Source organism: Hippocampus guttulatus, chromosome 2 (assembly GCF_054856545.1).
Source record: "Hippocampus guttulatus isolate MCC_2025c chromosome 2, RoL_Hgut_1.0, whole genome shotgun sequence".
NCBI classification, from domain to species: Eukaryota; Metazoa; Chordata; class Actinopteri; order Syngnathiformes; family Syngnathidae; genus Hippocampus; species Hippocampus guttulatus.
Window position 1 is genome coordinate 12,340,394 of NC_141262.1, and position 22,000 is coordinate 12,362,393.

At 40.8% G+C, this 22,000-nt stretch overlaps 1 protein-coding gene and 1 long non-coding RNA gene across 2 annotated transcripts in view; one reads left to right on the top strand and one right to left on the bottom strand.

Annotated features, from left to right (window-relative positions):
- The window catches only part of slc16a2 (solute carrier family 16 member 2), a 28,087-nt gene extending 12,041 nt beyond the window's left edge, over window positions 1-16,046 (bottom strand). Inside the window, exons 1-4 of the mRNA XM_086137066.1 lie at window positions 15,150-16,046; window positions 4,560-4,704; window positions 2,854-3,340; window positions 1,769-1,912 (exon numbers count right to left, since the gene is read on the bottom strand). Coding sequence (XP_085993192.1) covers window positions 1,769-1,912; window positions 2,854-3,340; window positions 4,560-4,704; window positions 15,150-15,549 — 1,176 coding nt within the window. The 5' untranslated portion in view covers window positions 15,550-16,046. The remainder of the gene's footprint in view (window positions 1-1,768; window positions 1,913-2,853; window positions 3,341-4,559; window positions 4,705-15,149) is intronic.
- A 3,372-nt stretch (window positions 16,047-19,418) lies between these two features.
- On the top strand, window positions 19,419-21,715 carry LOC147208542 (uncharacterized). The gene is made up of 3 exons (XR_015100285.1): window positions 19,419-20,251; window positions 20,407-20,581; window positions 21,421-21,715. It is a non-coding gene; the product is annotated as an uncharacterized LOC147208542 (long non-coding RNA).
- Window positions 21,716-22,000: the final 285 nt, after the last annotated feature.

Below are 22,000 nucleotides of genomic sequence, written 5' to 3' on the forward strand. Positions count from 1 at the left end.
GCTGAGATTTTTTTTTCATTAAATACACAATGTGAAATTATTCATTCATTCATTCATCTTCCGAACCGCTTCATCCTCACTAGGGTCGCGGGGGGTGCTGGAGCCTATCCCAGCAGTCTTCGGGCAGTAGGAGGGGGACACCCTGAATCTGTTGCCAGCCAATCCAATGTGAAATTAATTTTGTCTTATGTTTCATTTGACCGTAAACTTCAACTGGGAGCAGCATTAAACATCTTAAAGCCTCTTTTGATGAATCGTTCCATTTTTGCCAAACTGCTGCTTATTGGGAAGTTAGTTGAATTGAGTTCACCGCCACTATACATCACTCAAATTTCAAGTTTGCGCTCGCAAGTCAAAGCAGAAAATCTGCCGAATGACAGCATGCATCTCGAAAAAAACACGAATCTCAAGGCACCACTGCAGTTGTTATTTACAGGGTTTACTCTCATATTACAATTGTAAGGCAGCTAAGGCTTAAAACAACGCTTGTACAGTTGAAGGTTTATGACGGCCACACAAATGAGACACTGAAACGTATACTTTCATCACTTCATAGAGGGATTTTTTCCAAGGTCTACCAGCATCCTATGCAACATATGGTTTTTGACCTTTAAGGTTCCATTATTGCACAGCTGCATGGTTGCATTACAGGCATTAATATGCTTGTTTGTCTTCTGGCATGACACACGAGCAAGTCAGAATTTCAGTTGACAGAGGGATGCAGCATCTGAAAGACTCAAGTATCAAGAAAGCCTTGTGTGTGTTTGCACATTGTGCCCTCAAAAATGTCTCATTTTGTGTGTTAAATTAAGAGTGGTCTTTCTGCACAGGGCTACAGACTAGCGAGGATGTAACGTGTTCACTTAAATGTCTTGGTCGCTAATTTAAGGTGAACACATAAGAACACCGTCAGCAGAAATTGAAAACATCTCTTGGTAACAATAAGTAAGGCACATTTGAGGACAGGAACAAAGTGTTGTAATTTGAAACTCCAAGTACACGAGAGAGACAGTGCAGTTCACCTCAAACCCACTCGATTCGGCTGGGCTCTTTCTTTTCTACTCTCTTAGTCGTGACTCACCCCGAACAATATCCAGCAGTTTTTCATTCTTGGACTCTTGTGTGAATGCAAATTAGGAATGATTTGCAGCCAAACTACCGGTATTTAAACTCCCACTGAATGAACTTTGCTTCAGTGTACTTTGTCGATGCCAAGGGCTCAGTTCAATAAGCAGTTACAAATGAAGTTAATAGTTAATTTGAAGTTACCGATGTAATGTGCAGTTTTAGAAATGCAGCACACTGTGTTCTCATGATCCTCGCAATATAAAGGGTGATTACGTATTACCTTGGCAATGTATTAAGTTCAGAAAAAGAGACTGTAAAAATGGAGACAAAAGTGAAAATGCATGGCCGCTAATGACCACAATGTGATCCGAATGCTAAAGATAGGTGTGCATTTTAGCGTACTGTGCAAACACCCCAAAAAGATGCCGTGTGTTCTTCTCCTTGAGCACTCCCGCCACCTTCGGCTTGATCGTCTTACCCACATAAGGCCACTATATAGCATTTTCATACATGGTAAAATAGATATTTGAAATGTAAAAAGCTATACGGATTGTGGTTTTTTTTCTGCAAAGAAAAAGTAAATAAACATCCCACCAAATGAGATATAATCACGGATTAAGCTGTGATGGTTTAAGTTTCAACAAAACGTTCAAGTTTGAGACAATGGAGTCAAAATCTCCGCTATCGTTCATTTCCTGACCTGCATGTAGATTTTCTTTAGACCTGGAATAAGGTCTCCAACTTTGCCAAAAGTGAGACGCCCCACCCCTGATGACGCTCCAATGCACACAAGGAGTACCCATTCCTTCTCGGTGCCCTTGAACTGCTCCTCGACAAAGTGCATCTGTCACACAAAAACAGGATGACCGTCACAATGTCATACATACAACCTTCTGGGGAAACATCCTCACATGTTTTGGTCCATACTTAAACAAGTGGATTGTGCACTTGGTCAAGTGTCCCACCATAAATCTCAAACATTAACTGTTGGAACGGTATAGCAGGAATATATGTGAATATTTTTTTATGGTTAAGAAGCAGGCCACTCCCCCGAAGCCCTAACACAAAACCACCCTCTGATGTCTTTCCTGAACATGCTGAACTATTTGCTCTACTTTGAACGGTTTTGGTATGCATGAATGGCCATTGAACAGGCATGGTTCAGGACACAGAGGGGCCATACAGGAGAGTCTTCCTGAAGTGGTCAAGTCATTACAAAGGCCGGTGCTGTGTTTACACTTGGGCCTGGACCTGAAACAACAGTTCTGGCAGAGGGAGGCCAGAGCATGAATGTCCTATATCTGGATACGGCAGTGTCAACTTCACAGCTTTGCACGGCGGTTTTATGTTGCATCCTCAATATTTACTTCCGTTTTGTAGATCGAAACAGAAATTGAAATCAGTGCACTGCAAGTGGATATTGAAATACTACGCTTTCATTGTTACCGTAACAGCAGATGAAAAGTTATAACAGCACTTCTTGCAAACTTTGTGAAGTATAAGCCGACAGACGGGAACATGTCTGATCCTTACTGGCACACATTCTGGTCGCAAGGCCAAAAGAAATTACAATTAAACCCCATCACATTCCATACTGATAAAGAACGATACGGCATGCGTTGCTTAGCGGATGGTATTTAAGTTCGACATGGAAATATGTTTAATCTCTATGGTATGGAAAAACGTAATCAATAAGGAACAGGCTGAATATTTTTTTTGGTCCTGATTTTGAGACAGGTATAAATAAATATAGCATGCAATAGAACGAGAGCATAATGTTCTTACCAGATGGACATAAGGCACAAAGTAGCCCAATACTGCTGTAGCAACTCCAAATGCCCACACACGGTAAGTGAGGATGTGAAAGACTCGCAGGTTGAAGTACTTTCTGACCCATAACAACGCCTTATGCCACCAGTTCCCACTTTGAGGAGTCACCCCTGCCTGTTTTTGAGACTCAGCGGGGCCCGTCGGTCCCATGCAAAGTCCAGCTGGTAGCAACGGCTTGAATGTTAATGCCAGCAAGGCTTGCACAAGCATGAAGAGGCTGAGGATCTGGAAGGTTCTGCTGAGTCCCAGCGGCTCCACTACTTTGTTCAGCAAAACCGGGAGACCCATGGAGAAGAGGCTGGCACCTGCCGTCACCACGCCGTTGGCAAAGCCCAGGCGCCGGCGAAAGTAGTGGCCGAGGATGACCAAAGAGGGTTGGAAAGCGAAGGAGGATCCGCAGCCAAACAGTATGCCATAAGTAAAATAGCGGAGGCTCAAGGAGCTAGAATAGAACAAACAAACAAAGGCAAATTAATTGGGTGGCATCATAGAATAATTAAATCACTCATCTACCATTTTTTTTTGATGGGAACATATTGTTAAAGGTTATTTTAAATCATTGTGCAACATGGATACTAAAACTATTGGTTGGAGCTAAACACTTACGTTAGCACATAAACATTTCAAAATGACAAACATTCAAGCATTCAACATTGCTTTTTGACCTCGCTGTCAAGCGATTTCTTCAGAACTGTATTTTATGATATCATGGAATGTCAAATGTGGAACTCCCAAATTCCTTGCAATTGTATATGGAGAAAGGTTACTCTTAAACTGTTGGACTATTTGCGCAGGCAGTTGTTCACAAAGACGTAAACCTCACCCCATCCTAGCTTGTAAACAACTGAGTCTTTCGATGATACTCCTTTTACACCTAATCATGACATTCACTTGTTTCCAATTAACCTCTTCACCTGTGGAATGTTAGAATGTTCCCCCCATTTTTGTTTGTTTTGTTTTTAAACATCCCTCAACTTTTCTTTTGTTGCCCTTGTCCCAGCTTATTGGAGTTTCAAAATGAACATGAAAGAATATTTGCAAAAACAAAACAAAACAAAACAAAAAAGAAAACAATAGCATTTATCATTTTGAAAATGTCATGTATTTTCAAAATTGTTTTTCAAAAAATGTATTTTATTATGCTAACGAGCCCATTGTTAGAAGGTTTCAAATCAACAGAATGTGCTTGTTTTGCATTGCTGGAGTATACAATAATCTAATCTGATGAGCCAGAGGCACTTACCATGAAATTTATAAATGCCTGAATGCATCAGCGTGCAGTGAAAACATTTTTTTAAATGATAATTTCTTATCCTGCAATCCATGCTAGCAGTCACTATGTTTCAATTTCATGCATTGGAATGGATCCCTCAGGCACCATGCATTTCTGAGTGTTTTAGAGCAGGGGGTTTCAAAGTTATAGAAAGCAACCCCTCAAGGAACAGGAAATGGCTGGTTCAGAAGAGATTGGCTCAACAGCTAAACATATGACCTTTTGCAAATTAAATTAGATTTCTGTTCATTAGGGTCCAACATTGAAGAATTCATTTTTGATTGGTCTAGTAAACGATGCATTAGGATACATTTCGGCCCAAAACGTCATACTCATGAGACCCTGTTATCTGCACTACTTTAATGAATGGGGAACAAATACATCTTACTTTGCAAAGGATGTACTGAGCAATCCAATGAAAGCCAGGAGCGCCCCACTGACAGCAGTTTTCCGACAGCCAAAGTGGTCCGTGAACATGCTGACCACCGGTGAACAGAAGAATATCATCCCCATGGCGAGGGACCCGACCCAAGCTACAGAGATAATAGACACATGAGGTCGGATTGCATTAGATCAATGATATTGTAGACATTGCCTGAAGAACATGAAGGCAATGAAACAATTGCACCACAATCAATGTGTGACAGGCGATATGTAGATATCCATTCTTCAATAGAAATAACTGAGCTAGAAAAAAAAGACTCTTGTCTCCTTTGTGTCGCATACTGTAACTAACGTGAGTGAATCAAAGCACGTCCTAGATCATGATGTTCTCGGAACATTATATTTTTCCTTAATCCTCCATATGTCACCTGCGTTAAAGAATGGGGAAACAATTCTCAATGTTCCATTCATCCTTTATTCATATTGCAAAAATAAATACCGGTAGTAAGAATCATACATGAGGCTCATATAGACCTTGTTTTGTTGCTTCTGGTGTACATATAGGTGGCTTTTTGGCCATGATCCTTTTTCTGTTTGTTTGTTATAAATGTATTTCGCCACTGTTTGGTTTCATCGAAAAATTTGATGTTTCTTTGGCCAGCTCAAAAACGAACAAATGAAATCACACCTGTATGTCTACCGCGCCACTATGTGGAATGTGTCAATTGTAGCTTAGTTTTGTCTCATGTCTGTTGGGCAATTATTAATTTAGTCCCTCACTCACATTTTGGACTGATGAGAGTAGAAGACAGTATGTGGCAGGGGGATACACAAGAATGACAGAACATCCATAAAAAGCAATCCAGAGAAGACACAACTGTGTTGATACGACGTTCATATCTCTCGCCAGTAGCTCCACAGTGGTTGCACTTTTTGGGTTTTGGACTTTCAAAATAAGCAGAGTGAAAGATTGGCATCTCAGTTCTATTGGATTTTTGGAAAGCTTTATTTTCTGTTGTTGGAGATATTTAATTGTTTATGTTTTCATTTAACATTATAAGAAATGCCTGGGAGCTCTCTGCACTTTGTTTTTTTTCCCCATTTTCTAAGCAATAAAAAAAACCTTTAACATGTTGCAAATCACAAAGGCTATCTCATTAAAAGTATTTAAAGAACGTCGTGTTAAATAATTTTTATTTTTCAAAATGTTGACTATTCTCCCCCTTTTTTCTTGAAATGAATATTTACTTCAAATATCGATTATCGGCCTCCTAATAATCCGTATCAGTATCAGCCCTGAAATAAAGCATATCGGTTTATCGCTTGTTTAAAATCCAGGTTGTTGCTGGCTGGATTAAAAAAAAAAAAATGCTTGTGGAAAAACAACCACCAAGATGAAAACCATTAATGTGACTACCTGTACAACTTTTTTTTAAAACATTTTTCTGGTAATTATTTGGCTTTTCTGATTGTACATGTTTCAAAACAAGAGGCATTTTGTGAGCTTTTTCCTCTCACTAGGTGTGATATACAGTATCATTTAAGAAAATGTGTGATTCGTTGAATTTTTTGTATCATCAGAATGTGGAAAGACAGGCAGTGGTGCAATGTCCATGAAGTCACAAAACAGCAGTTCAAATGACCAGACAGACACAGTGTTCAAATGTAAACAAACAACGGTCTGGTTTTAGTTACCTGGGGAGCAAAGGTATCGTCAGTCTGACATCAACCAGAACCTGGAGGCTGTCCGATTCCAAATACAGTGCCCCCTTCAACTCTCCCCCAGCACTGGGACCAACTGGAATAAATAACCTACTCACATACCGCAGGTCACACAGTTTCAAATATGCTGTGCCATTACAATATATATATACACCTATGGTGCCAGTACCCCAAAACATGTTTTCTTGCTAATTCCTCCGCATATGACAAGCATATATTTCCCCTCTCAGTGGTTCTAATGCAACAAACAAATCGTCATTAAATTTGTCCTCAATACTCACAGGTGACTGAATTCAAACCTGCTCTCACTCTCTCATAGAACATTAGAGAGAACATTGGTTCAAGCACATAAATAGCACTGTTCGCCTGCAGGCTGCATAGATTCGGTACATATGTGTGTACACAGATCACTTTAAACCTTTTGAAGCTTGACCAAAGGGAAAAAAAAAACGTGAGCAGCTTGGACTTTTTAAAAGGTGCTGGTCGTGCTTAGCTTCTAGAATAGGAGACGCGAAGACCTTATTGATGCCACATAGAGGGAGAATTCATTGCTTACAGCAAGAAAAACTAATACACTCTTATGAAACGATCAAACATTATCAAAATAATTTTCGAATCCGCTTATCCTCACGAGGCATTTTTTTCTCCTTTTTGTGCATGTATATTTGCGCTTTATCATAGTTGTTATTGCTCTTATTGCTGTTCTGTATCAACGGTGTAAAAGTCTGGTAGTGCAGGAGGTGGGAAGGGCTGTCCACGATGAATGTCAACTTGGCTAACATCTTTCTGTCTGCTCCCTCCTCAGTGGAGTCCATTTGGCAGCCAAGGACAGACACAGCTTTCTTCAGCACTTGGTTAAGTCTAATCCTTGCTCTGTACGTGAGGCCTCCTCCCCAACACACAATGACATCCAACACTGCAGAGGCCACTGCTACTTCCACGTCTATCACAGTCTTCATCATTACACATCACATTGTGAGTTGGTTTGTGGGGGGATTAGTTCAGTGATTCTAAACCATACGTAAATAAAAGAAGAGTGATTTGTTCAATATTAAAAAATACTTTACTCCAGAATTCTAACTTCTTGGTGTGACTGTACCCTTTGTGATTGTGTTATGTGATTATGGCCTTTCTCCCATGAGCACTTTTACACGTGAACCCCATTCAACCTGAGACTGCAAAAGTTTTCCAAGTTCCATTTCCAAAATATTCAAGCGTAATGCTTAAAAGTATGTTATACCAAGCCCACTTTTCACTCTTTTCACTCCAATTTGTCCCTGAATAGGCTGAATTGAGTGTACCCATTCTGGACTACATCACAAAGGGTCTGTAGACTGAAAGAAATGAGTGAATGAAATGTGTGCTGAGAAAGAAAGAGCGTCTAAGCCAAGTACCGGCATTTTGAAACAATAAAGTTACTCCAGAGAAGCACTTGTTTTAGAAATAGCTTTGTATACCATGCATTCAAGTTGTCAAAATATTCTCACAAGAATTAAGTTGGAATGTGTACAAAAGTTAAAGAGCTTTCCATTGTCATTTATTTTATGAAGCATCTTTCTTGCCACACTTGTTCTCTGCCTTTACTACCATATTTTGCCTACACTTGATCAAATTAATCCAGGCAGGATAAAGCGCTGGAGAACACGGAGTTCAAATTAAAAATTTGATCAAGTGTAGAGAACCATGTCCTTGAGAACCATGTCCTGCCTGTTTTGGATCCCTCCCTACTCCAACACACCTGATTCAATTGATCATGATTTTTTTCAGGCTTCTACAGAGCTTACTGATGAGCTGATCATTGGAATCATGTGTGTTGAAGTCGAGAAAAATCTAAAACAGGCAGGATAAAGCTCTGGAGAACACGGAGTTCCATTCCCCTGACTGAAGGGAAATTCCACATCTGCAATCACATTGTTGATGTCATGAAACCAGGACGAACATACCCCAGAGCAATATTCCTTACACTCCATTTCTACACCGGCGCTGACATACTATAATACTGTAGATAGAACTGGTTCTACAAGATAATTAAAGGTTATTGCCCTAATTCAGACAGGATATGAAGAACTAGGCAGTCCTATACACAGCCATGATTTAAGGATATCAAATAGAAGCAACAGAAGTCAGCCCATGTCCAGGTCAGTTTTTAGAATGCAGTCCTGTACGTCAGACGTGACTAACTTGGGTTAGGCAAGTATTGTAATGCAGACCTTAAACCTCAAATCAGTTGTGAGTTTAACATTGTGTAGGGTAGGGGATCACACTAATGTTAATCTAAGGAATGAAGCAAGAGGTAGCGGTGAGAGGACGGCCCAGTGGTCGACATTGGCCTCACATTGCAGAGATGCAGGGTTTGACTTTGTGGCTCCGGCCTTCCTGTGTGGAGATTGTATATTGCCTGCGTGGGTTTTCTCCGGGTACTCCGGTTTCCTCCCACATTCCAAAAACATGTACAGCAGGTTAATACAACACTCTAAATTGTCTCTGAGTGCAATTGTGAGCACGAATGTTTGTTTGTCATGAGGATAAATGGATTACAAAATGGATTGATGGATGGATATATCGAAATTTAACTGTGGACAAATATTGTGAGATCCTGGGCTGCAATTCACGACAAATTAAAAATAATGGTGGAGAACAGTCATGGCCTAATCCCTGACAATTATCTTGATCCTCAACTTGGAACAACAGAAAACTTTTGCAAAGATCATGTATCACTGGGCGGCATGGTCAACTGGTTAGCATGTCAGTGCACAGGTGCAGGGTTCAATTACGGGTCCGGCCTTCCTATGTGGAGTTTGCATGTTCCCCACGTGCCTGCGTGGGTTTTTTCCGGGTACTCCAATTTCGTTCCGCATTTCAAAAACCTGCATGGCAGGTTAATGGAACACTCTAAATTATCCCTGGTTGTGATTGTGAGCGCAAATGGTTGCTTGTCGATGTGTGCCCTGCGACTGGCTGGCAACCACTTCAGGGTGTACTCGCCTACTGCCCAAAGACAGCTGAGGTAGGCTCCAGCACACATGTGACCCTTGTGAGGATAAGCGGATTGGAAAATGGAGGGATGGCTAGAAATATATCACCAACTTTAGTCACATATTTTAGTGTTAGAATTTATTGCATACAGAACCCTAAATCTTTAACCCTTATTATTCTTCCATCCACACACCTTTTGCACTGACTTAATCATGATGATCGTGATGGATGTTTTGGTACAGTTCCAGCGTGGGGTCCAGGACAAAAAACTTGGTAGGGTAGCACATTCCAAAGAGACCACATGAACTGGATTTAGCAGGTCTTGGGCAGAGCAGCTGACATTTTTCAGATCAACAAAAGCAACCTCGTTGCTATTGTTTTGCAACCTCATCCAGCCATCCATTTTGAACACCGCTTAATCTGTTAAGGATTGCGGGGTGCTGGAGCCTATCCCAGCTAAATTCAGGAAAAAGGTAGCTGGAAACCTAAATAGGTTGTCAGTCAGTCCCAATGCACAATTAGACATGAACAACCATATGCATCATCGCTAACTGGGAACTAAACCCATGCTGCCCGCACACAAGTCAGACGGGTGTAACACTACGCCATCAGTCACTCTGTAAATTATAGCAAATGTTGAAGTTATTTTAATGCTAAGTGAATTTAATCAAACCACTTTTTTTTCAGACTCCCTGAGTGACTCTGTTGCTTGAGAAGACACTTTTCTCTCGCTTGGGTCTCACAATAATATCCAGGCATCTATTTTCTGTAGTGCTTGTCCTAATCAAGGTCACAGGTGAGCTGGAGCTTATCCAAGCCAGCCTTCAGTGAGAGGCAAGGTCCACGCTGCACTGGTCGCCAGTCAATCACATAGCACATGCACTACATTTGCAGTACAGTATAGACCAGGGGTGTCAAACTTATTTCACATTGTGGGCCACATATGGCCACGGTAGATGTCAAGTGGGCCGGACCATTAAAATTATACCATATTCTGCTCTAAATAAGCAAAATAACATGCATTTACTTTGTTTTGGTCTAACGAAGAACAAACACATTAACAAAATGTTGAAATTTAATGAACATACCTTTTAAGAAACATTTCATGAAGCACCTTAGACCTCCTTAGACAAATGTGCAATTTACTTTTATCACTCACATATGTGCATCGCAACTGATCCCACTGAAACTTTAACAAGTAATTGCTATTGAAAAATAGAGTCATGCACTTTAAGGTGAAATGAGATTTATAAAGAGAGGAATTTCTAAAACCATTTAACACGTACATATAAAATCTAAATGTAATCCTTCCCTACAAACTCAGGAGAGTTCTATTAAATGTGTAAAGAATAAAGTATTCACTGGTCCTTGGTCGCATCTGCTGTGCTGGGTCTGTCTCAGTGACAGACTGAGACTGATGTTGTCTTCTCTGATCAAAACAATAGGGATGTTCACACGGCACACATTTGCATCGGTGCTGCACCGACGTATTTTGTTGCGCTATATCTTATACCGGTGTAAATTTTGTTCTGCTTACTAAAGAGAAGCGTGTTAACCCCGTTGCAGCTCCACTTGCGTTCACACAGCAGTTTCTGCAGCCGTGCAATACGAAATAAAACATGCGCACGCGTTAAGTGTACAGTACTTCCTTTTCCCCGCCTTGTTTGTGACATATCGAAAAACCATGGTTTATACTTCTCCGGACAAATCAACGCTGTGGTCTATCAGACACCGTAAAAGGATGAGAGAAGAGAGAAAGGAAAGATGACGAAAGTACAACAGAGCACGAAAGCAACGCATTCAATACCCGTATGTAATCAACTCTTCTCATGCGTAGCGAGTCTACCCCTGTAGCGTTCTGACGTCCTATTTTACATCAATGCTGCCCCGCAAACTAGCATTTACTCCGGAGTAAATTTTTAAACCACCTCCTGAGCATGGTTAAATTTGCTCCGGTTTAAGCTGTTTTCAGGGGCTACACCGGTATAACTTTGTACGTGTGAATGCTCTACGGGGGGCAGCATCAGTGCTACACCGGAGTAAAAGTTGCTGTGTGATTGTCTTCTACTCTGATCAAAACGGTGTCCCCTAGCGGATATGGCATGAATTGCACCTTATTAAAAACATTCATTCCGTGTCTTTTATGCATTTTTTCACTTTTAAATTGATCGAACCTTCTTGGGGGCCGCTTCCGGCCTGCGGGCGTATGTTTGACACAACTGGTATAGACAATCAACCATTCACATTCCCATTCACATTGGCACCATGTCGAGTGTTTCATTAACCTACAATGCATATTTTCGGAACGTGGGAGAAAGCCAGTGTGGCCGAAGGAAACTCACAACAAAAGATCTTCCCTCCTCGCACATCCCCACTGAGTACAAAAGCATCGTGTTTTTGTTCTTCCCTTCAATGTGGTGATTGACAGAGCAGAGTACAGCTGAGTACACACCTTCACATTGCAAAGCTCTTGTGTAAGTTGACACGGTGGGAAACAACTTACATGTCGTTGTTTAATTACTGAGAAATAGCAGACCACCTACAAGTAGTAAATAGCCCACCCATTTGTTGTGGGAAATATAAAAGCTGCCTGGAAAAATTTAACAGTGGAAGCTCCTAAATCCAACTCACTGCAATTGTACAATTTGGAATGAAACCAAAGTGATGAGGAATATACGCCTCGACAACAACAAAACATAATGAGGCGATATCAGCAAATATCATAAGACCTGTGTTCAGACCAACAAAGGGCTGCTTATGTCTTTTTTTTTTTTTTTTTTGCATATAACACAAACTGTCAGCATATTGCATGTGACCTCATCATACCCTGAAGGACCTTAGTACTGCCACCAAAGGATTACCTCCAGCGGTGTTCTGCAATGCATTTTCCAAATGCAGGGCTAGCCTCAATAAGAGTTGCGGAGACAACAACTATGTTGTTATATACTACTGGTATACTACTATACTAAAAACTATACTAGTATTAGTTCTAACAAAAGAAATGCTAGCTTAGTTTAAAAATCGGCTGTATCATTGATTTGGCAACAATTGACCATGCAGGGTTGTTTCTATTTCTTTCATTTCTATTTGGATTTTTTTTTCATCAAAAATGATTTGAGGTTGAACAGCATCCCTGAATGATTCATGTTTCACCTCAGGTTCCTCCATCATTCGATGAAATGATAATGCAGAAAAAAAGTATAAAGCAAAGAAAAGTACAAAAGAAAACAAAACACAAAACTATTCACCGCCCTAAACGCAAACATTAAATTATAAACTTGTGAGTCAGGTACAGACCAATCACGATCAAACCAGTTAGCAGTTATCCACTGATGATGGCGCTGGAAGAGGTTTTCGATGAGCATGCATAATGTATCTTAAGCAATGGAAACCCTCATTTTTTTGTAGTTAAGCACTTGCCATCTTGTTTTATTCCGTTTTTTTTGTTTTGTTTTGTTTTTTTGTTCATACTCAGGCTGGATTGAAATTCTTTTCAGAGACACTGTCTCACCAAGAATTATATAAATGGACTTCTAGAAATGGAAAATGAAATGAAATGAATTTTCCGTTTTTCTTGCCCAGATTAGGAGGAATCTTTTGCGGTGAATAGAAAGGAACAATAGGTCCTGCTTTGACAGAGCCAACACATACATTCACATGCCTCTTGGGCCTTATGGACATACTCAAACAGAGCTGCCATGAAAAACTTCAAGCTACTGACACATGACCAACCCCCCGCAGCTTAGACTTTCACCACTTTTATTTACTACTTTAGCGCTGATGTCGGAGGGCAAAAATTGTTCCGGGGCACAGCCTAAGAATCTTAATCTCTTCCCACATCTTGACCTTAACCCATCCTTGTTACTGTGGAGCCAGTCTGGAACAAATTCAAAGAGCAGGCCCTCAAGATTCTTTCGTGGTGAATTGAATTCACCAAGACACAAATTCCTTAAAAGCATCAGGGGATTCCTTGAGGCGTGAGACCCTGGGAAATTTGGGTCAACATTGTCAATAGCTTGTTTACAAACCAGAAGCATGCAGGTAAACAGAGGGGGAAACAATGGCATGATTCCGGTGGAGGTAAGCTTTTTGAATTTCAATTCCTGGAACTCTAATTATCACAAGCTTTTATAGCATATGTCCTGTGCAAACAGTCACATCCTGCCAAGCCTTTTCCTGTCTAGTACTGTTTGGTGAGAAATAATTTCTAATATCACTATTAAATCATTATGAATGCCTATGGGCAATCATTATTAGACGCTAACATTTTCCCCGCTTTGGACAATGTAAGAAGGGTGTCAGAAATGTCCCAGGTCTGGTGTCCCAAAAGATATAGTTCAAAGGCAAACTATAGATTTTCCCCTTCAGTCTAATCACTCTCGAGTCTGTAAGTGTGACCTTGATTCTCAGCAGCCATTGAACTTTTTTTTTCTCCCACATGCTTGTTTCTACATATCCTGTGTGTATCTGGTTGTCCAGCAATGAGCAGAGTGCGTGATGATGAGGCCAATCAGACCAGACTTGTGATGGAATAATTGTGTCTATTTTAGGAATATCTGGAATCCTACTGGAAAACCCCAACACTTTCGAGGGAGGCCAATGGATCTTCAAGTATGATTCTGTAACCAAATTCTAGGGCTGGGCAATGGTGGAGGGGAAAAAAAATAATAATCCAGATTTATTATTTTTTTTACATTGAAATCACAATAAGAAAAATAATTATTTGTTGAGTTCAAAACTTGGCATTTATTCAACTACCAAGTTTCAAAAGAACAACCAGACAACTGTTTGGCAAATCAATTGTTTTACAATCAGAATATCTTTATGATTACAAGAAGTTAAAATCCGAATCACAATTAAGTTTTGATTAATTGCTCTAGCCTTCATGGGTAGCATCCGACATCGCTAAAGCTGAAAAAAGCATCATCCTCTGCGAGTTCTTGCCACAGGGCCAGACGGACAACCAACATTCCTTCAAAGAGGTTGAGCAGCAATTGCTTTATTCAGTGCGCGAGACAAGGTGAGAATTGTGTTGGGACAACACATCTATTCACATTTCGCTTAGAATCTAAAAGTTCTTGGCCAACAAGAACTTTAGTGTGCAGGAACAACTTGCCTGACTAACGCCAGCTGGCTCTGTATGATTTTTTTTCCATCTTCCTAAGCTCAAGGAGAACGTAAAGGGGACCCATTGTGAAGAAGCTTACGACATAAAGATGGCCTGATGACAGAGCTGTTGAAGATCCCAGAGGGATCCTTCCAGGAGCACATAAAGGCATGGCAGGGAAGGCTGGGAAAGTGCATTAGACTCCCTGGGGATTACTCAGACGTTGTGTGGTCATCTTCCAACCAAGAGGTTGTGAGTTCACTCCCCGGCCCTTGTGACCGTGTTAAAATACTTTGAGCAAAATACCGAACCTTCAGTGGCTCCTGGTGCTCCGTCTTCTCGAAGTGAATGAGGAGTCAGTGTGAAGTGCTTTGAGTACAAGTGAAAGCCCAAACCCCCATTTATGAGGCCAGTCCTGGAACCTTTCTGACCCACTTCATGTTGTATTTGATGTTGGCTTTCAGTAGAGAACAATACCAGCCAGTTGTTCTCAGTAAACGTTAACTAGTTTTATAGAAGCTAGGTTATTAGTTCAATTGATCAAGCAAGTGTTATTCAGATGGATAACGTAGTAATTACAGTATTGCTTAATATCAACCTTCTCCAATTCCACTGCAAGATCTTCATAAGGAGTTTGCCATGATGAAATGATCCATCATTTTTATAGGCATATTTCTCCTTTCTTTCTTTCTTTTTTTTGCAGACGCACTTAAAGTGCAGGGCGACCCACATCTCCTGTGAGAGTGAGTGATTTAGTCTCTACAGCATTAATGTATGTGTCCTACTTACCCACTTTGAACTGAGACGTCTTGTCCTCGTTGTCTGCGTGCTCCCTCACCAGCATCATGTGCAGGATGCCAAAGGAGTTCTGAATCCCGAAGATGGACCCATTGCACCAGGTGGCTGCCAAAACCACCAGCCAGCCAAAACCTCCTTCCGGCGGCGAGAATAACGCGCCGTGCCTTTCTGCCGTGTCAGTTTCGAGAGCCGGGGATGAGATCGGCTTAAATCCAGCCTCGACCAGTTGCACGTTGCTGTCCTCCTGAGGGAGTTTGAGATCGCTCTCCCCTGAACGCTCATCCTTCTTTAACCCCGACTCTTGAGCAGCATCGCCCTGCTCGACCGACTGTTCTGCCTCCGACACCCGGCTAGACGGTTGCGCCTGGTCGTCTACCCCGTTCGTCCTCATGCTGCCTGCTCTAGCGTTGAGGAGACTGCGGGCTCTTGGCGTATACACATGAGATGTAGGTCACTGACATAAGGGTGGATTTGAATAGCAGATTTGATTGGCTCTCTTTCAAAACATGGTGACCGACAAGTACCCTTAGCGCTGCTCACAGTATCGGCATCAATAGAGCCACGAGCCGATTGAATGTCCAGAATCCAAGAATTAAAAGTCGCCGCTGGCTGTCGTCTTCTCGGATTTTAAAAAAAGTCTTAACACAAAGAGACCATATTTACTTTTTGTTTTCTCGCCCACCAAAGAACCTGACAACCGACCTGCAAGCACTTCGTCTCGGCCGAGGCACCACTTGTCCCCCACAACAACGCAACAAAAGCTGACCGAGGTTAAATTCTTCTAATAAAATGTGACAAATTTCTTGTGGGGATACTTCATAGGCTGTCTCGTCCCGTCCACACTCTACACACGACCAAAACACTGCCGCCGGTAGGGCCGTCATTCAATAACTAACGCACGCCCTCCTTTCCTGGCTGTCTAGGTAGACAGATCGATACGAGCATCTGTATTATCGATATCTCTCTGTGCGTTGATATGTATAGATATCATCATGAGATTTATATTTGGTATCCTGTTTCGCCCCATATGGTATGCACTGCTGATGTTTTTACCAAACTGTAACTTAGCTGATTGTGTTTATGTTTTGCTAGTCATTAGTCTCCACGAGCTACAACTTAACTTACAAAAAGACGCTTACGTATTGTGTGAACACACAACTTATTACAAAAATGTGGAGTGAAGGACACAGGTTTACAGTTAGACCTTGCAGTCTCCTCATAATTCTAACATCTCTTTTCGAGGAAATAAATGGCAGAAGCTGGACAGATCAAACTGAGATATGAATAACACGTTTCTGTTTCCCCTTTAGTTTATTGCAAAGCAACACAGTACATCAGGAAAGTTTTCATATTTATAATGACAATAATTGATTTTACCTGAGTCTCTTTCAAGTAACAAGAATCTAGGGACTTTCGCCTGGACTGCCAAGTGCCAAGGTATTTCAAGTAACGAGAATCTGGGGAATTTCGCCTGGACTGTCAAGTGCTTAGGTATTTATTTCACAGTCACACTGATTCCGGGGTTTCTAGAGGGTGTAGCCAATTGGGGCGGTGGGTGGCCCCCGGCATCTACTGGGAAAGGGGCATGCACTCATATTTCCCCGTCACACACATACCTCCTCACGCAACTAACACACACACACACACACACACGCGCGCACAAAGAATCGATAGCGGTATCAATTTTATAGACAACCACCCGGTATTTACTTGGTATCATATCGATACCTGACGTATTCCTGACGGCGAAGACCAATGGCTCGGCTGAGGAAACGATGATACTTGGGTTCCTTTCGGATTTACGAACATGCACGAACGTGTCCGGGTGGATTCCAACCACGCTCCGTTGCCTGGCTCCTCCTACACGTTGTCTTATTAGCTAACAACCAAAATAGTTCCACGACTAGTTGGAGCAACATTGTTAACACGAGTACTTGGGATTGAGATTGTTTCGTAGTTCAGATGTATGTTCTTGCTTTCTCGTAGCATTTGTTGATGTCATATCAGCAATTTGCTGGTCACGTTATCACCACGACCACAAGAAAGTCGCCGAAATTACGCGTCTGTGATAGCATATCAAAAAAAAAAAAAAGACCACAAGGATTTGGGGCGATTGGGAGGGGGCGACGGAAAAACTAGGTCAACCCTACAATTTTGAAACAAAAGACCAACTCCCTCTCGTCAGTTTTATGAACGGTTGGGTGGAACAATAGATGGTCCGTATGTAGGAACGACTGCGAGCATCAAGAAGTCCTGCACAATTTTGATATTATATCACGACAGTAATGGTCTTTTTTTTGTGCTGTCTGTTGTTCCCAGTAAAGGCATTTAGTGATGAATTTAGGACCCAATTTTTTTATCTGTATTTTCCTAGTGCTGTTTAATTCACTCCGAAATAGAAGCAACGTGCTGTTTTAATCAATTTTCAAATTGAACAGTAACACGTATTTTCCACTACGGAGTGCTGCAACTCTGTGTAAGATTTGCTCACGCTCATGTGGCCAAGAAACTCCAACCTCGTTGTTCTATTGAAGGGGGGAAAAAAACTAAATTTCTGTCCTGTTAATTTTCAGAAACACAGATACATTTTTATTACTGCTTCTTCTGCCAAGGCTAAAACAGCAAAAACGTGCCGCTTATTTTGATTCCAAGGTGTGTGTGTGTGTGTGTGTGTGTATATATATATATATAGATATATAGATAGATAGATATATAGCTATATAGATATAGATACTGTATTTTTTATATATGACGTCGGCAGAGGTTAAATACCTGTGTTATGATGATTGAAATATAATACTGTTTTGTATTTTTTATTTCATACCGTACTCTATATGTTGACAAGTCTACTATGGAACATTAATCATAGCTATTTTCCATTACATGTTCTTTAACTGTCCCTCCTTATCACCCCAGTGGCTTTTCTACTCACAGACAATAACAGAAAAGGACAATGTGAGTTATTGGGCCTTTGGAAGGAACATAAACAGCTGCAGTGGACAACAAAATAAAATGAGTCATTTTATTGCATATAAAAAATAACTTAGTTATATTGTAAACAGTTTTGTTTCCTCATCACTTATATAGATTAGAGGTGATGTTGTGTTTTTCCCTAATGATTTGTTCTTACTCACATTTTTTTCAGGGTGTGTTCACTTTCTACAGTGGCTGTAGATTCTGAGGCATGATCATAACGTAACAGACTCAAAGGTGTTCAGTCATGTTGACATTTGCTGACTGCAAGGGCATAGCGTGTGATTCACATCATGTCCATGCAACTTCAACAGACCGTTTTGTTTTTCAGCATTAATTTTTGATAATGTTCCTGAAACCTCTGATTAGACTGTTTTGTGCTTGTAAACAAGCCTTAACTCATTTGTGTTCCATGTAAAGTAGTGAAAAATGTTATTGTACATATAACAGAGCCACTTTATTTTATGTGACTCTTTGTGACAAAGCAAGTCGTTTACCATCCGATGTAAAGCCCAAGTATGTGCGAGCATATCGCCCAAAACTACTACTCCAATTTAAATTTGCAGTGGTCACTACATTTTTTTACAAAAGTAAAGAAAGTGCTTAATTGGTATCTGAAAATGACAAAAAAGTGGCAGATGATGTGTTCCGATTTTTTTAACGGTAATTTTCTTTTTTATATTTTGGGCAAAAGGTCACACATACAATTATTGATATAAAGGGGCTTTTGGGCTTAACTCACTCCAATAAAATGATTTGGTTGAGACACTGCGTTCAGACTATCATGACAGTTACCGATAGATATTAAACCGTGAGTAACATGAATGAACCAACCCTTTTGTAAAATATTTGAGACTCTTTCATTTTTCCTTGATTCAACATCACTCAAACACGCGCTGAACGAATGAGTCATTGGATGGGATGTGACATCATCATTGACACATGTTAGCATTCAGCCCTTTCAGAAAAAGAGAAACACCATCCAGAGTAGTTTAAAAATAAAGAGCTTAAAATAGAAATTCACGTAACACTACAAACACAAAGGATGATCGCATATAACTATCCTGGAATTTTGTTTTCAATGTCAAAGTTGACTGGTGACAGCCAATAACAGCGCTTCCCGTTAAATTAGGAAGAGAGAAATCCTCAGAGGTGTTTGTAGAAGGGGAATGAGTATCTGTCTAGCAACTGTAGGACATCAAGAGGCCCACACATTTCTCAGACAGTATCTAAGTCCTGAGATGAACACAGTCAATGGGAATTTATCAGTTGGAACTTGCTCAGTGGGTGTAGGTCACTCTCTTGAATCTTGGCGTTCACTGCGTTAAGAAATAGGATAATTTTCCATGAGTATTTCTACCATGAGTGTGTCCTATCCCACTACCTACAATGGTTAGGATGGCACAGTATTATGCAACATGCTTAAACACGCTGCGCTGGTGGGAGTGGAATCCTGCACTGGCAAGCTGCTTTTTATTTGTAGTAGCATGACTCACTCCGGGTTCATTTATTCCTCAGGGGCCTTATAGCACCAAAGTTTGTACAAAACATCAACAGGCTTGTTTGTCCAGTGGTAGGGTATTCTTATAATGCATAATAAATGCCCACTCTTTCGACTTTGAAAATTTCACTCATAATCAAAAGAAATTTGACTTGTATACGGGACATCACGTAGGCAAATCGCTGAAGACTAAACAATCTTATCAGCAGTGGAATCTACTTCTTGTAGATTACCTGTATTGCACAACTTGAGAGGAGTGTGGACCAACCATTCCATGCCTTTGATTCCTGCGGAAGCAGTGGTACTGCGGGTAAATGTATAAAATCACATTTTGGGGAAAATATCAATTGCATGATAAATGGGGAGGAAAAAGTCAACTTTCATGCCCCCCGGTAATGCATATTGTAATTGATTCACGTACTTCTTTCCTCCTTTTCTTGTAGGAAATAAGCTCTTTATCTGCAGACTGCATTCTTATGCAAAAGCCTGAGACCGCCAATAGATTGGTTGTTTTAGCAATGCTTCAACGGCCATGTACTAGAAGAATGTTCCTGAACCAGAGCACAGAGTTCTGTCAAAGAGCATCATGTCTGTAAGTGTCCCTCATCTGATAAAACAGGTGAGTCATTTTCAGACAGGTACATCACTTTCATACTATTAGACACCGTTCTTGTCAGATAAATTAATACGAATAAGCACTAACCTCCTTTATCAGTTCAAAGGACAAAATGCAGTGAAACACTCAGTGTGTTTTTTCTTCTCATGAACACAAAGGCCCTGCGATTGGCTGGCAACCGGTTCAGGGTATCTCCCGCCTACTGCCCGAAGACAGCTGGGATAGGCTTCAGCACCCCCCGCGACCCTTGTGAGGATAAAGCAGATCGGGAAATGAATGAATGAACACAAAGAACAATTCTCATGTTCCGCCTGCCAAGGGAACTCACCTAAGGTACAAGACTTCAACTCCGGTTCCCTTTTTTCTGTAGCTTTCAAGATCGAAACATAAGCAATGGAAAATTGTGCATGAAGAATATTAGACTGATTTCAAAACAGAACATACATACAACATTTCTATAGTTTGTCAAACACAAATATTTAAGATTCAGGAATTGGACCCAGCCTCTGTGGGTCGCATTCCCTCTCTTTGAGTCCCAAAGCTCCTTTCTTTCCAAAGTCTGATGACTCTTACCTCCCTTGAGAGCTTCGGAGCCCAGTTATAGTATGCTAAAAATGTTGAGTGGCATGGACGTACTGTAATGACCCAAGAGTACTGCTGGCAGGTTACTTCTGTATCTGCACTTTGATCCAAATATTTACCAAATATTTAATGCGTTCTAATGAGCAGTTTTAGACTCTCTAAATAACACTGTGTGTGTCTGTGTGTGTGTGTGCGTGTGTGTGTGTGTGCGTGTGTGTGTGTGTGTGTGTGTGTGTGTGTGTGTGAAAGTAATGCTTGTGTATTTCCTTTTGCCAGTTTTTAATGTCATGCTTCTAATTTAAATGGCAAATGTGCAACTTTGTTTTATAAAGTTGTAAAACCGACTAATGGCTGCTCTCAGTGCCTCACCAGCCATGATCGTCACTACATGTCATTGCGCAGTACAAGCTTTCTCATACAAGTGTCATTAGTCTGTCATCCTGTCTATCATGTCTTTCCCAATCGTTCAATTGATTATGTATAAAAATGACTTTTTTGGGTGGGTGGGTGGGAAATAATGATGACTTCAGACTGGGGAGAGACTGTTCAGAAAAGAAGACTGATAAGTCGCAGCAACATGTACCATCCAGTTACAGGTTTATGATACTTATCAGCGCCCGCATTTCTGGTGAGGATGGGGGATGGAGGACACGGTGGTCACCGTGCCAACACTACCTGAAGAGTGAAGACATATACCTGTAGATACGTGTGTATTCAGGAGATTCTTCCAGGTATGTTTTCTTAAAACTGTAACTTTTAGTCGTTTACGACTAATAAAAATATGTGACGTTTTCATTTCCCTTTACTCCCACACCTTCAGTGAATCATAAGCAACACTGCAATTATAAGCAACGCCCTGAATGAGATGCAGTGTAAATAATGAAATGCAAAACACAACTTCAGACGCATTCTATATAGATTGCGTGTTTGTTAATCTATTTTGTATGTTTCGCTTCACCATAAATGTTTTCCATCTGTTCATACTCAGTCGTGGTGGTTTTAGTGGACATTTGACACAAATTCTCTCTTATCCGGTACATCTGGCTAATATACCCACACATGCATGCACACAACTGTGTGGACGTCTAAACACCACATTTTTTGCTGTCATGTTTAATGTGCAAACAGTACAACTCTTTAAGTCCATATACTGTCGTCTTATTTGGCTGA